The 15,156-nt window shown below is 43.3% G+C and overlaps 1 protein-coding gene across 5 annotated transcripts in view; it reads right to left on the reverse strand.

Annotated features, from left to right (window-relative positions):
- Positions 1–522: 522 nt before the first annotated feature.
- Positions 523–15,156, reverse strand: part of TENT4B (terminal nucleotidyltransferase 4B) — a 63,898-nt gene continuing 49,264 nt past the window's right edge. For 3 of the 5 annotated variants that reach the window (XM_084757156.1, XM_084757155.1, XM_084757152.1), the window contains 7 exons: positions 14,236–14,364; positions 12,697–12,910; positions 11,753–11,879; positions 11,553–11,656; positions 11,262–11,449; positions 8,645–8,809; positions 4,308–6,909 (listed from right to left, as the gene is read on the reverse strand). In XM_084757156.1, coding sequence (XP_084613282.1) covers positions 6,733–6,909; positions 8,645–8,809; positions 11,262–11,449; positions 11,553–11,656; positions 11,753–11,879; positions 12,697–12,910; positions 14,236–14,364 — 1,104 coding nt within the window. In that variant the 3' untranslated portion in view covers positions 4,308–6,732. Of the gene's footprint in view, positions 885–4,307; positions 6,910–8,644; positions 8,810–11,261; positions 11,450–11,552; positions 11,657–11,752; positions 11,880–12,696; positions 12,911–14,235; positions 14,365–15,156 lie in introns of those variants that run through there. The other 2 variants (XM_084757153.1, XM_084757154.1) reach the window with 2 other exon arrangements.

The following is a 15,156-nucleotide window of genomic DNA, read 5'->3' on the forward strand; positions in this document are numbered from 1 at the left end:
CTGCAGGCCAGAAGAGGGCATCATATCACATTAAAGATGGTTGTGAGCCATCATGTCATTGCTGGGTATTGAACTCAGCTCCTTTGGAAGAGCAGACAGTGCTCTTAATCTCTGAGCCATTGCTCCAGCCCCCAAATAAATAAATCTTAAAAAATAAAAATAGCTTACACAGCAAGATAAAATTGGGCATGGTGGGGCACGTCTTTGATGCCAGCACTTGGGAAGTGAGTTCCAGGCCTTCTAGGGCTACGTGGTAAAATTCTATCTCAAACAAACAACAACAAAAACCCAAGCAAAAACTGGCCACCATTTGCAAATAACCAAATTCTGTTTCCAGCTTTGTACTGGTTACAGTGGAGTGTCTCAGACTTCTTCACTGGCAGCACTTGTAAGAACAAAAATGTTTTGCCATCAGATGTGCGAGCAAGGAAACGTCCACTGCATCTAAACATGGCTGCATTGAGAATTTGTCTTGAGTAGCTCTTCCGGATTTACGTAGACGCTCATACCAGAGGTATGAAGATTAAAGAAAGCACAAAGCCTTTATTGAACTGCAGATTGTAAATAAGCCCCATGGGATAGGGTGTGTGTGCATAGAAGTGCAATTTATAAACTTTCAAGGCAAACAACTGACATCTTTGAAGACACTGCGAGCTTTAAAAAAAAAAATGCTTCCAGGTGTGAAATTCACTCAGTTTTCATCACTGGTGCCCAGTCACACGGCCTCGGAAATGTCGAGATTTCATAAACCATTTGTATCAAATCTCTTTCTGGTAAATTCCTTTTAGTGCCTCTGCAGCAGAAACTAGACAAGACTGGAGAGTTGAGGACTCACACGTCCAGCACCTCATGGGTGTCTGCGTTGCTTAACCCTGAAGGCAGCGCTATCAGAGAAGAAAATAAACAGAAAGCTGGTTAGACACAAGCCAACAGCGCCCAACTCCTAAGCAGGTGTCTACAGGATAGGCTACCAGAGCAAAATGTTGACGTAGCAGCCTATCTCACTCTATGTGCAAAGGCAACACTGGCTGCTGACTCCGCCCCCCACCCACCCACCCCAGCCCGCCTTTAACAGTGCACACGGAAGCAACATTCCTTAGCGGAGGATGGATGAGTCCTGGGACTGCTGGACTTTCAAGGACTTAGACACTTCAGAGACTAGGTTTAGAGGCGCTCAATGTAAAAGGTTAAACTGACCCCTGAACAGCTGTTAACAGCATGGAACCCAAGGAAAGAGGAAGATGAGTTTGCACCCCAAATCAGAGAATGAGGCTGACAATGCAGGTAGTTTTGGGCCCTGGGTCCTAGGAGGCAAGCCCTACACCCCAACAGTACTAGCCACCACCTAGGAGTGACCACTATGAGGACTGCCATTTCCATAGCACTTTTAACACCACGGCCTTCCAGACTCCTTAACAGAGCCCCTCTCCAGCAAGCTGCTGGGAAGCCGCAGACCACAGGCTGATGGAGGGACAGCGACAGGAACCTCAGCGGGAAGTGTCACTCTGGCTCAGACTACAAATAAACCCATTTTCCTATTTTTAAAAAAACTGAAAAGTGCCAGCCGGTGATGGCGCCACACCTTTAATCCTAGCACTCCGGGAGGCAGAGGCCAACCAAACCAAAACCCTAAAATGTAAAATTAAAATTACCAACCACCAATAAACACATTCACTGCAATACACAATCTCACAGAACACTGCTCTGGCTCTGTCCCCTAACGCCCAGGACATACTTGAGCCTCACAGTACCTCACAGCTGCCCCCTCTAGACTAGGGATTAGAGCAAACTCAGTGGGAAGCTTAAGTAGGAGGCCAAATACTTACTCAAAATGATAAACCTTTGATTACAGTGAGCCGAGCCATTGGCTAGTTAACCAGACTGTCTTAAGCAGGCTTCCCCAGACAATCTCTCAGGTCTTAGCTCTATGAAAATGTGGAGGGGCAATCTTTTACACCCATTCCACCCAAGGACAATTTGTTTTTTGTTTTTTTGAGACAGGGTTTCTGTGTAGCCTTGGCTGTCCTGGACTCGCTTTGTAGACCGGGCTGGCCTCAAACTCACAGAGATCTGCCTGCCTCTGCCTCCCGAGTGCTGGGATTAAAGGCGTGCGCCACCACTGCCCAGGTCCCAAGGACAATCTGACATAATAGCTGGAAAATACTCTGGAGCTCTTGAGGTTCTGAAGAGACAAGGCGACAATGCTCCCAAGTGTGCACTGCACCTTCTCAACACTCCACTAGATGAACTGCCACTTACGGAAATTACAGCAGTTGACTCTTAACAGGTCAAGCTTAAAGCAACCCCTACAGAAAGAAGCCTTGGCTCACTAACTGCTTCCAGTGGATGCTGCTCTCTTATCAAGACTGTTTCAACAGGCTGGAGAGATGGCTCAGAGCTTAAGAGCACTGACTGCTCTTCCAGAGGTCCTAAGTTCAATTCCTAGCAATCCTATGAGGTGGCTCACAACCACCTAATACTGGGATCTGATGCCCTCTTCTGGCATGCAGATGTAAATGCAAATATAGCACTCATACATAAAATAAATTCTTTAAAAAAAAAAAAAGTTTTCCAAACACGGTGGCACACTTCTTTACCCAGCACCTGGGAGGTTGGAGGCCAGCCTGGTCTACAGAGTGAGTTAGAATGAGGCCACCTCAAAACACACAAACACACACACTCACTTGATTCATAGGCTTGGAGAGCTTCAAGTTCACATTTCAGTATCAGTGATAAGATTTAATCCTTAATAATTTATTTATTTTTATTTTATGTGCATTGGTGTTTTGCCTGCATGTGTGTCTGTGTGAGGGTGTCAGATCTTGGAGTTACAGACAGTTGTGAGCTGTCATGTAGGCGCTGGGAACTGAACTCAGGTCCTCTGGAAGAGCAGCCACTGAGCCATCTCTCCAGCCCCGAACATTTATTTCTTAATGGTACAAGAATCAATTCTCTGTTAACAGTCTTTGCTTCAGGGCAACATAAAAACCCCAAGCAAAGAGGATGAAAGGAACTGAGCAGTTCCAAAGTGCTCACCAGCCAACTGGGACTGCAAAAAATAACCCAGGATTCATCAGGGTTGACTTCTAGAACATTCATTCAGCATATCCCCATTCATCAGGGAGGAGACTCAATAAACATAAGCCACAGCATCAGGATGACCCTGCACTGCCCGTTTCCACTCTTCCTGACTTTCTTGCCTTTCTGAAAGCCTCAAGTGGCTAAGCCAGAAGCCACAGCACACAACACATGCTCACCGTCACACAGCAGGGTATGAAAACAGGAAACTGAAGATTCCAGAGCAAAGAGACCAATTGAGAGCAAGCAGAGCACAGTAACACACACCATTAATACTAGCACCTGGGAGGCTGGGGCAGGATGATCTCATGTTTGAGGTCAACTGGACTACAGCATGTCTTAACATCATCCCAGGAGACAAACCCTAACTCCCACCCCTACCGCCCCACCCCTGCAAAGAGACAACACTGCCTTATGATCCAGAGGCATTATAAGCAGGAAGATCTGGGATGAATAAAACAACCTAACGCCGAGAGAGGGCCCTAAGGCAGACTGGGGTAAAATGCTCTCATAACAGACAAATGTATGACACGGCCAACTGCTGAAGACTGGAGGGAGCACACTTAACAGCCAAAAACCTAGGGCTGTAGCAATGACACAGCAGTTAAGAGTGCTTGGGGCTCTTTCAAGGGCCCCATGCTCAGTTCCCAGCACCCACGCTAGCTCCAGGACATCCAAGATGCTCTTCTGCTATGGGCTCCTGTACATAATATAGGGCGCACATACATTCACATATACACACAATCTTCTAAAAGAATATTTTAAAAGTTGAAGATCCTATAGATGAAAGCTAGGCTTGAAAACTAAGTGTAGAATCCTCAAACAAAAGACCATCCTGGGCACACTGTAACTCTGGGGAGGGGGGAAAAGGCACTTTCTTTTCATACCGATTTCTCCAAACCACACTGGGGCTCTCTGTGGATACCTCTCCAGCCTACTAGCCACCACTACATAGGAGCATTTCAATGTTTCTTGCGACAGGTACACAAACACGACCGCTGGAGAGATGTCACCACAGGGAGGCGGTATTTGTAAAAATCCCCTCTAAGAAGGCCAAAGAAGGCTACTAGCAATGCATGGGTACAGAAAGACCAACCGGAAAAGGTTACCGTATGTTTCAGAGACAGTTACAAAAACCTTCATCTAAAGTACTGAAATTCGAGAGAGACAGACGGGAGGCAAAGACAAAGACAAAAACGTACAAAACAAATGAGCAGGCAAACTAAAAGTTCTTGAAAGTATTTTACTTCAGATTGAAAAATGGACAGCGTCCGTGCCGTCCATTCCAGATACACAGTATTCACGAATACAATGCTGGTCATCTGAGGAAATGTGTACACACCTCGGTTCTCCTTCATGCTTTTTCTTTTAGAAAGATACTGTTTACCAAAAAGAAACATCAGCAGTACAGGAAAAACTATTTTCCCAATAAATTTACGAAAACCTAAGATTCCCAATGGAATCAAGATTATCTTCCCGCTACCACCACCTTAATATAATCACATGCTTATTGGACACTAATAGCCCGCCTAAGAGTACATTTACTTTCAACAATGAGGGTGATCCTTTAAAGAAACGTCAGCGTGGTAAATGTAACACAGGTCTCTGCAGGTGTTAAGTGTCTGAAGTAGGCAGCTAATACTGGATTTAATATTATTTTATAAATAATTGTTCCCATACCGGTAAACATAAGTCTACACATTCACAAGCCCTACAAAATAAATACTGTGATTATGCACAATATGTTATGACAAACTAGTTCCAAAACAACAAAACTTCAACATCCTGATAAAAATTCTGATCGGAATAAAATGTGACTCTAAAATTTAAAACAGTCAAAATAACATCACATTTAAAATCCTCCACAGTTTACACAGTACTGTGAATTTCCAGTTGTGGAACACATTTTTCCCCATTGTAAATTAAAATATCAACATATTGAAAATTGTTAATTTCAATGATGACACCAGTTTTGGTCTTACTTTATAGCATTATTTTCATTACAAAAAGTTGCACTAAGTGTCCATCAGCGGTCTGATTGGTCTTCAGTGTTTCATAAGTGTATATAAAAGAAATCCCTAAAAGCCAACAATACTTCACACATACATACATAAAAGACTCCCATCTCGGAAACGGCCATACCGAACAGAGCCACATACACACACACTGATGCTAGACATGAGGGCTTTCACCTCCAAAGCCACTCTGATGACGAGCGAGTACAATCCATCATGTTAAATATCCCACCTGAGTCTCGGACTCAGCAGGTGATGAGTAACAGGATTACACGTTTGCACTCATAGCTGACCACAGCCAAAAGTTACAGGATGAGTAAAACAAACCAGTGTTTACAAAGTTTTAATTAAAGACAGCAATTCCATTAAAGGAGAGGCTAAAGAATGGGATGACAAGAAGTATTTGGTCTTAATAAGGCAATACAAAATCGATCCATTATCAAAGACCATTTAATTTTTAAAGATCGACATACCAAAAGCATAAAGTGGAGTATAAGAAAATAGTTTTTTATAAGTATGATTTAATTAAAGCTGTTTACAGTTATTCTCTCCCACAGTAGTAAGCATGAACTTAAAAAGAATGAGAGACGACACCACAAGCACAAAGCACACAGGTCAGAGGAGCCGGCATGCGAGGTCTGTGGAGCTAGAGGTCGCACTGTGACAGGAAGAGCGCAGGCCCAGGGTGGCCTTTTGTTTCCTATGAGGAAGAAGGGAGGAGGGGAGAAGAGACTGTGAAGGAAACACACACAGTCCTGCTGCTGCCCCGAGCCCAGAGGACAGCCACGCTGAGGGCAGCTGAGTTCATTCTCAGAGGTGACTAGAGGTTGGTCAGTGTATACACAAACTACATAGCACATCTTTTTCTTTTTTTTTTTTTACAAAATAAAAACATCATTTGCCACCATAAAACCTTTTTTTTAGAGAGGAAAGAATTTCGCAGCAGGTCACAAGGGTTCTATGAAGTCATTTCAATGCCGAGGAAAACAAATAGAGCAACAGAGCTAATCACTTCCCTGTGTGAGTGTTAGGATGACAACTCAGATTATTCTTCAAACTAATCCTGAGAAAAAAATCTGTTTACAATTCAAACAGTAATGTTATGTAAAAAGTATTAACAAATCCACTATTACAAATATCAATTTCCTATATGGTCTTCTATATATACACACAATAAAATGGCAAATATATGCAAAATTAGTTTTAAAAAAAACATGCACAAATCATTTTCCCTCTTGGAATCTGACTTCCTATGAGATGCTCTTGCTGGCCTTCCCACCCATCTCCTTGAAACTGCTCTCTGTCTCTATCAGCTACCCACACTGAGCACTATCCCCTATAACTCTGCATAAAGCCAATGAGAAATATATTTATTTTACATTCAAGCTTTAAATCTTAAAGTGACCCTGTTGTAGCACATGACTTATCAAATAAGCAGCCATTTTCCCCCTTTTTTGCTTGCTTTTTGTTTTTGCAGTTGTCAGTCTTCATGATCCATTCCGTGGCGAGCTGGGAAAAAATGCAGTTGCTAAATCAATGTCTGAACAGTGTGAGGCTCCTGCCGTCCCAGGAGTCCCTGTGCAACTGTCCTGAGCACGAGATCATTGCACACAGAAGACAGTCCGTCGCACAGCGCCGACTATCTACAAAGGTCTGAGAGGGGCGCGTCCCTCTTGTGTTTCCTCTTTTTGCCATGGTAATACTGAGTATTGGATTTGCCTTGATGCTGTTTGCTTGTCATCAAGGAACCATGGCTTGTTTGAGCTGTACCTTGGAAGCCTTTGCTGGAAGAACGGAAGAGCCTTGCTGATCCATGCTGCAGAAGAAGAAAGCAGTCAGAAAAATAGCAGAGCTGTCCACTGGCAAACCTGAATGCAGGGGCAGCTCTCCAAACGAGAAATGGGTAGGCACACCCCCTACCACGGATCCCCACCAACAATTCTAATTTGTGTGCCAATCTGAGACAGTCCCTGTCACCCTGGCTGAGCTGGCGCTTCCTGGTAGTGCAAGCTTGCCTCTCCCTCCCAAGTGCTGGGATTAAAGGAGTGTGCCATCATGCCCAGCTCCTACAGACTTTTTTAGAGGCTAGAAAAGGAGGAATAACAGGGGTGAGCTCTCTAGTGAACAGAGCATAACTTCTCTTTCTGACAGCATGTGTACAACATGAAAGATTCCAGGATCCTACAGCTCACAGCACACGCCCAGCAGCAGAACTGGAAGAGGCGGTCAGACCTACGTAATTTACAGGCAGGTCAGGGGCAGTGGCTGCTCCTTTCTGTTTCCAACGTCAGCCCCTCTGGCTTCCTACTGCACCAGTCTCTTGGTTAGCCCTGTCTCTCCCTGTATCTGCATCTGGTAATCATGCTAAGGCTGTGGAGGTACAGTAGACTGGGTAAGTCAAATCACAGCCACCAAAAGGCCTTTTCCCACGGTCCCTGCTACATCTGAGGATGAGAGAGTAAATGCATGGCAGAGACCAGTATCAAAAGCTTCCTCCTTTTGCCTGATTCCTCACTCATGGCTGTTAGAAACACTATTAGGCAACTGTAAACACTGAAGTCAAAGCTGATGCTACTTAACTGAACCTGTCTCCAGCTACCTGATAACTGACATAAGAATAATTTCTAGGAATGCTGTGGACATTCCATGCCAATGTACTTCAAGCACAGCCATGAGGACCACTCACACTCTGCTCTTCACTCAGCTACTGCTCAGCCTCAATGCTCAGAGTACAAAGGGGCCGGGCTGGCCCTAAGATCTATGTCACTACAGGATCTTACAAGGAGCCTCAAAGCACCTGGTTTTAGAAGCATTGTCATGCTTGGAAACAAATGACAAAACAGCTTGTTCTTTAAGTGCATGGTAGCCACTGTGCACAAGTGAGAAGTCTAACTATATGACATTTAGTATATGCTAAGTATTTTCTAAGTGCCCTAAGCAATTTTATAAGTATTAACATAATATTCATTAGGAATTTAAAAGATATACTATTTTGCCATCACTTTATAGGTAAGGTAGATATATAACTAAATCCATCCAGATGACAAGTAACACACAGAAGGGTTAAATGAAATGTTAAAGGTCATACTCCCCACAGCTGATGAGCAGGAATCAAAAATGACTCCATGCTACTAAATATAAAGTGCACTATGCTGTCTGTCTATGAGTTCTGCTTTTTCAGGTTGTGTTTCATTATTCTTCCAATAATACTACTAGGCAAGAATTAAATTTAAATTAGGATAAGCTTAAGTGGTTTTAAATCCGTATAAACACAACTGTTATCTGATCGGTCCATACCAATCAGGACATGTTAACAGGTGTTGAGGCAATACACCCTGTGAAATATTAGTGTTTAGTAAAGGCATGAGAAGGTGTGATGGGGCTAACAAACATGGAGAAGAGCAATGCCCTGAAAAATTTAAGTTATCAACTGCAGTAAGTATGGATAGCATATTCATCCTTGTCATAAATGATGCTTTAATAAATATACACTTTAAAACTGAAAGAGAAATTCTAACTCTCTGATACTGACAAGCACAAGTTCTACTCACCTGTGATTTGTTGTTGCTATTGGCTGTGTTAGTGGCTTGGCTGCTCTGCATTTTCCCAACTGCCTGTGAGGTCTCCAAAGAGACATCCTGTGAGCCCACCCGGTTGCCAGTGGGTGGACGGCAGAGCAGTTGTTTGGGGGTTTTGCATGGTGTTGCATCAGAATCCTAACACAAGTGACATGGGGTAGGAAGCAATACATTAGTAACTGTCATATTCAGCTAAGTACATTCTAATCTAAGCAGACACATCTGGGAGCTCAAGAGGCTTTCCTTCAAATGCTGTGGGTGGAAAGTGTGTGCATCCAAAGCACGCACAGCCAGAGACCAGACAACTGTGTCCTCCTCTGTCCCTCTCCACTTTATTTTGAGACAGGGTCTCTCACTGAATGAGAAGCTTCTGCCTCTGCTTCCAACGTTACAGCTGCCCATACACACAGTCCACACCAAGTGGGTACTGGGTATTAAACTCAGGCGCTCTCGTTCCCAGTCAGTCATTTTACAAGCCCCGTCTCCAAGCACCTGAGGCACTCCATTTCACCATGGGCTTCTGTCTATTGCCAAGTCACTGACCACATCTACCTAATTTCTTGTTTTGTTTTTCTTTTTAGTTTTTCAAGACAGGGTTTCTCTGTGTAGCCTTAGCTGTCCTTAACTCGCCCTGTGGACCAGGCTGTCCTCGAACTCACAAGAGATTTGCCTGTCTCTGCCTCCCTAGTGCTGGGATTAAGGTGTGTACTACCACTGCTGGGCTTCTAGCTGCTCTCTTTTTGGTTTTTTGAGACAAGGTTTCTCTGTTGTAGCCTTGGCTGTCCTAGATTCACTTTGTAGACCAGGCTGGCCTCGAACTCACAATAATTCACCTGCCTCTGCCTCCCAAGTGCTGGGATTAAAGGCCTGCACCACTGTGCCCAGTGATTTCTTAGATCGATTGTGCATGGGCCAGTTGATGGGAGCTTTTGTTGATAGCCCAGGATACAGAGGGAGGCACCTAGGACTCAGGCATGGCCCAGTATCTTCAATCAGACACAAGATGGCAGATGTAAGGACTCAACTGGAGAGTCTAGGATGACAGTGATCCTTGTCTAAGCCTCGTCTGGCTTCTTGGCTGCTTTTTGCTGGCACACTAAACCCTTCTTTCCAAGGCAGGTTCTACCTGGGACATCTAGCCTAGCATTCATTCCCACTCCAGAACCCACAGATGCCAGGAGGCCCTGCACTTGAATATTTATGACTCTACAATGATATGATACGCTATCATTTATCAACAATGTAAAATTCTAATTTTCTTTCATATTTTTTTCTTTGAGACATGGTCTCATTTAGCCCAGGCTAGCCTACTATGCTAGGATGTTTTTAACACCTGCCTCCACTGTCCCTATTACTGGATTGCAGGCATACACCAAACCTGATTTATGCAGAGCAAGGGACTAAAACCAGAGAGCATGCAAGGCTAGCACGGACTGCTAAGACCCTAACAGGACTTTTTTGTAATCACACATTAAAATCAAATTTCAAAGAAAAGACAACCCCACCTTAAACTTTAATAGATTCAAAGTTTTCTTTGACAAAGAAAATATGTAATTCACCACAATGGAGACAGAAAGTAGATTAAAGGATAGGGGAGAGGGGAGCTGGAAGAGGCAACTGACAATATGGGTATTTGTTTTGTTTTGGAGGGTGGGGGGACTGAGACAGCATCTCCCTACATAGCGCTGGTTAAAGATCTGTCTTCCTCTGCCCTTCCAAGTGCTGTGCCACCATGCCTGGCTGGAGATAGCCTTGAATTAAGAGTGAAAATAGCTGTGTAACACTGAATACAAACTAAATTGAGCCAGGCACCTTTAATCCCAGCACTTGGGATGTAGAAGCACATGGATCTCTGAATTGTCTACATATTGAGTTCCAGAACACACACACACACACACACACACACACACACACACACACACACACACACCTGGAGTTACAGGTAGTTGTGAGCTGCCTGGCATAATTGCTGGGAACCCTGAATTATACTTTTACTAACTGAACTTTCTGCTAAGCACATATTATCAATTAACAACCCAATTAAAAATATTTTAAAAAAGTGAAAATAAAAACAAGCCTAAGAAAGTGAAAGAAACCTTACAAATAATACTATATATCATGTGATCACATTTCTATAAACTCCTACAGGTAAAACATATGGTGTTAGAAAATCCTTTAACAAGAGTGCCCTCTAGGGGTGAGACCTGAGACTGTTGGTCATAAAGCATCTTCTGGGCTGATGGGGACATTCATTGTCTTACTAGAGCTCTGGGTGACAAAACTCAAACAATCAAAATCCAGTTAACAGTGTGGCTGGGTGAAGTGTGACCGCGCCTGCCATCTTCTCTGAAATGTATCAAAGGTAAGATGAACTAATGGTAAATGTTAATGGAGCACGTACTGGCTAAAGAGCTTGTACCTTCACTATACTTTGAATTTTCTTTAAAAAAAAAAAAAATGTTGAGGAAAAAGTACAAGAGTGAAAGCTATGAAATTTCCCCTGGAAAAAAGGGAGCAACCCTCGGGTTTGAGCTGTTAACTACAGAGAGCAGGCAGGCATCCATGCAGGGGCTGCATGAGTCATACTTACCACGTCACTAGAGCTGGACTGCGTGGCGGAGGAGGAGGACACTGGACCTGATGAAGAGTTTGAAGAGTGTTTACTAAGAGATTCCGAGGCTTTACTTCTACATTTTCCAAGGGCTTCATTTTCTTCAGACAGATTATTATTACATTTATCTAACTGCTGAGTATCTACTATCAAGGTAACACCATTTCCTGAAAGAGTGGCAAAAGATTGGAAAACGTTTCTTCCCATTAAATACACACAACACAGAAAAAGCCTCTAAGACCCAGTCCACCGTCAAGGAGAAGGTCTTACCATTGCATGATGGCTCAGGCCTATTCTGCAAGCCCCACTGTTTTGATATCCAATCTCTATACGTGGCGACTTCATCCGTCACTCTAATTATTCTACCTAATATGCTGCATGGGTTTAAAAAACAAAAAAGAGGTGTGCATTAACTCGAAGATAAGTACCAACCACTCTTGATGCAACAGGCTCGTCTGGACTAGACTTACCTCTCTGTTTCATTGTTGGGATAGTACTTTGCAATGGGCGACACAGCATGGCTCAACACCACATAGGCATAGTCAAAGGCCTGTTTCACCTGCATGGCCCCATAGGAACTCCTTCCAACATCATTACCTTTAAAAGAAATGGATACAGAGAGAAGTAAGCCTGGCTGTTGGATAATATGAATGAATGCTGATGAGCCCTTGTCCAGAGGAGCAAGGGCAATAGCTTCCTCATGGGAGGAGCATCATGAGTGGGCTGTCACCCCTTACGCAAGTCCTTGAACATTTGCAGAGCTTTCACGTGGTTCCTGCATACAACTTTAGCACAATAAGGATTCTGCCACTTATACAAAGAAACTGCTGGCTAGTCTCTCCTAAGAATAAAGCCAAGCTAAATTGAAAACAATAGGATAAGGAAGGATGATGTTTGCTTGTTCTTTGTCTATATTAGCTATAAACATACTTTTCCATATCACAAGCAAATCATATAACTTTGTGAAAGCACAGAAGAAATTTACCTTCTGTACACTTTTAAGCCACTCCCAAAGCTAGTGAGGTGCAGAAGGGCTACACAATATTAGGAAAAAGCAGTCAGAATGTGAATAACAAGAGCAATCTCCTGGACTTGCTGCCCATGCTCACTGCTATCTGAGGACTTCCAGCTTAACTCCTTAAGCCCTGCTGACAACTGGCTGGAAATAACAGCCCACAGGAAGAGAGATGCCTACAAACCCACCCCAAAGTGTATTCCTCTTCTACTTGGCTTTAAAAGGGTCAAGGGGATTCTAGTCACAGCTTATCTTGAAGAAGACAAATTCTCCCGTGTGTCTGTCCCCCCCACCTCCCAACTAGTGTGTGTGTCTGAATATTTTGAGTGTGAGCAGAGCAAAGCAAGAGGTGGGTACCACATCCCCTCTGAAGGCCACACATTCACCTAATCTCAGTACCTGGTTGTAAAGGATCTTCTATATATAGCATTGATGGCCGGTAGCCATCAAGCATATTTTTCTGTACTTCATCTTTGGCCACATAAGAACCACCATCCTTTATCCGGATGCCAGTCTTTAAGTAATTGAAGTGCCGTCCATATAATTCAAAAAACTCTATTAAGAGAACACCATAGTTTGTATTGGGGATGCAAGCATCTTCCCTGGGATGTAACTAAAACAGAAAAAAAAAAAAGGGAAGAAATTATTTTAGACTTTCTCTGTTGTGAAGGACGAAGGATGTAAGTGAGATCCTAACTGCTCTGACGACTATTATTATCATGATTTTGGTTTATGATACCAGTTGACAGCTATGCTGCTGCTACAGAAACCATGCAATGCCCCCTGGGTACAGACCTGGCAGGTAATGCTGAGTGGGAACCACATCAGGGAATTCACCTCTCACTCAGCAGCTTGGCTACTGGCAACCACTGCTAAACAGGCAAAAGTAGGACTCTTACGAGAATAACATGTCTCAATTACAGCTGAAATTACATGGATAATTACTTTAAATGTGTTTTTATTTTTGGTGTGTGTTTGTACACATGCATATTAAAGAGAGTAGTTGATAAGAGGTTATCTTCCTAAATCACTTTCTACAATGCCTATTCATTAATTAATTTATTTATTTTTGTTTTTGAGATAGGGTCTCATTGTGCAGTTCTAGTTGTCCTGGAACTCACTATGTACACCAGGCTGGCCTTGAACTCACAGAGATCTGCCTGCCACTATATCTACATTTGCCACTACATTTGGCCACTATACCTATGTTTTATTTTGGATAACAGTGTTAGGGAATCAAAGCCACACTTTACGCATGGTAGGCTGTGTACCAGCATTGAGTCATAGCCTCAATTCTTTTCTACCACACCTTTTTGAAGCAGGGTCTATCACTGAACCTGGAGGTCACTTATTGGGCTAGACTGGCTAGCCAACAAGCCCCAGGGATCCTCTTGTATCTGCCGCTCCAGTGCCGGGATTATAGGTACCTACTGCGCTGCATCAGCTTTTTATGTGGGCTACAGGGATCCAAACTCAGACCTCAGGTTTGCATGCAAGTACATTAATGGCTGAGCCACCTCCCAGCCCCTTTGTGTGTGCCACTGTGTGTGTGTGTGTGTATGAGGTCAGAGGTCTGACGCTGATGCCAGCTGTCTTCCTTAATCACTTTCCATCTTAGAGTCTGCAATAAGGTCTTTCACTGAACCCAGAGCTTGCTGACTGGCCACTGAGCTCCAGACAGCCCTGTATTTTTGGTTGTTATTAGTACTCACACTTACAGAAACCAGGGCAAACACTGCATGTTGACATACCTAAGGAAGTTTCATGCTCTCTCCTAAGAACTTTTAAATACTAATTTGCTAAATTATACAAAAGTACCCAGTGTAGAAAGAAGCATTTTTAAATGCTTGATTTAAAATTTTTTCCCAGAATGTCTCTGTAAGTAGTTTATCTTTTTTTTTTCAGTGTACAGTGGTATAGCACACCCACACAACTTACCTGAAGGAAACTGACTGCCATTAAAAAGAGACTATAAGAACCAATTCCACCTGTAAATACTTCATTAAGGTCCCTCTGTAATAAGAATTGTTTCAATACTAAAACCAAGTATGGCAATACAGGATATTTCTGAAAGAGAAATGAAATTACATTTTCAATGAATTCCTATATTGTAATAGCCCAAAGCATCACCAGGGGCATAAACTGATCCTTACACAATTTTCGAAATAACCTTGAATGTAATGAAAACCTTCCTCCTCATGAGGATAATAGCGGCCACATGCTCTCTGGACAGACATACTACCCATCCAGCCCGATGACCATGATCAAAGGATAGTCTCTTAAGAAAACAATCAGCACAAAGGCCAAAGCCCCTCAATATTTAAGGCACCAATCCAGTAGGAAATTCAAGAAATCATTTCTAAGTAGCTCTCTACCACAGAACAAGGTCCCTCAATTCATTCTGCAGCAGCCCAGAGCACAGCTGTGCTTGCCACCATCCACAGGGACAGACCACCACCTAGGCTTGCCCTTCCTCCCTGCCTTACAAAAGATGGGGCAGGGCTCTCAGAGCTGACAAATCTGACACCTCCAGAACTGCTAATGCTCCAGGCACAGAACACGATACCTACCAGAGTAAGTGACCATGATTTTTCATGTCATCTTCTACTGCTTGTTATTAAGCAAACAATTTTTAAAGACTTATTTATTATGCAGGAATACAGTGTTCTGCCTGCATGTATGTCTGAAGGCCAGAAGAGGGCACCAGATCTCATTACAGATGGTTGTGAGCCACCATGTGGTTGCTGGAGATTGAACTCAGGACCTCTGGAAGTACAGCCAGTGCGCTTAACCACTGAGCCATCTCTCCAGCCCTAAGCAAACAATTTTTAACTTCCAGTTTCTTTTTATGAAAAGATA

This window comes from Acomys minous, assembly GCF_964271855.1.
Source record: "Acomys minous genome assembly, chromosome: 14".
NCBI classification, from domain to species: Eukaryota; Metazoa; Chordata; class Mammalia; order Rodentia; family Muridae; genus Acomys; species Acomys minous.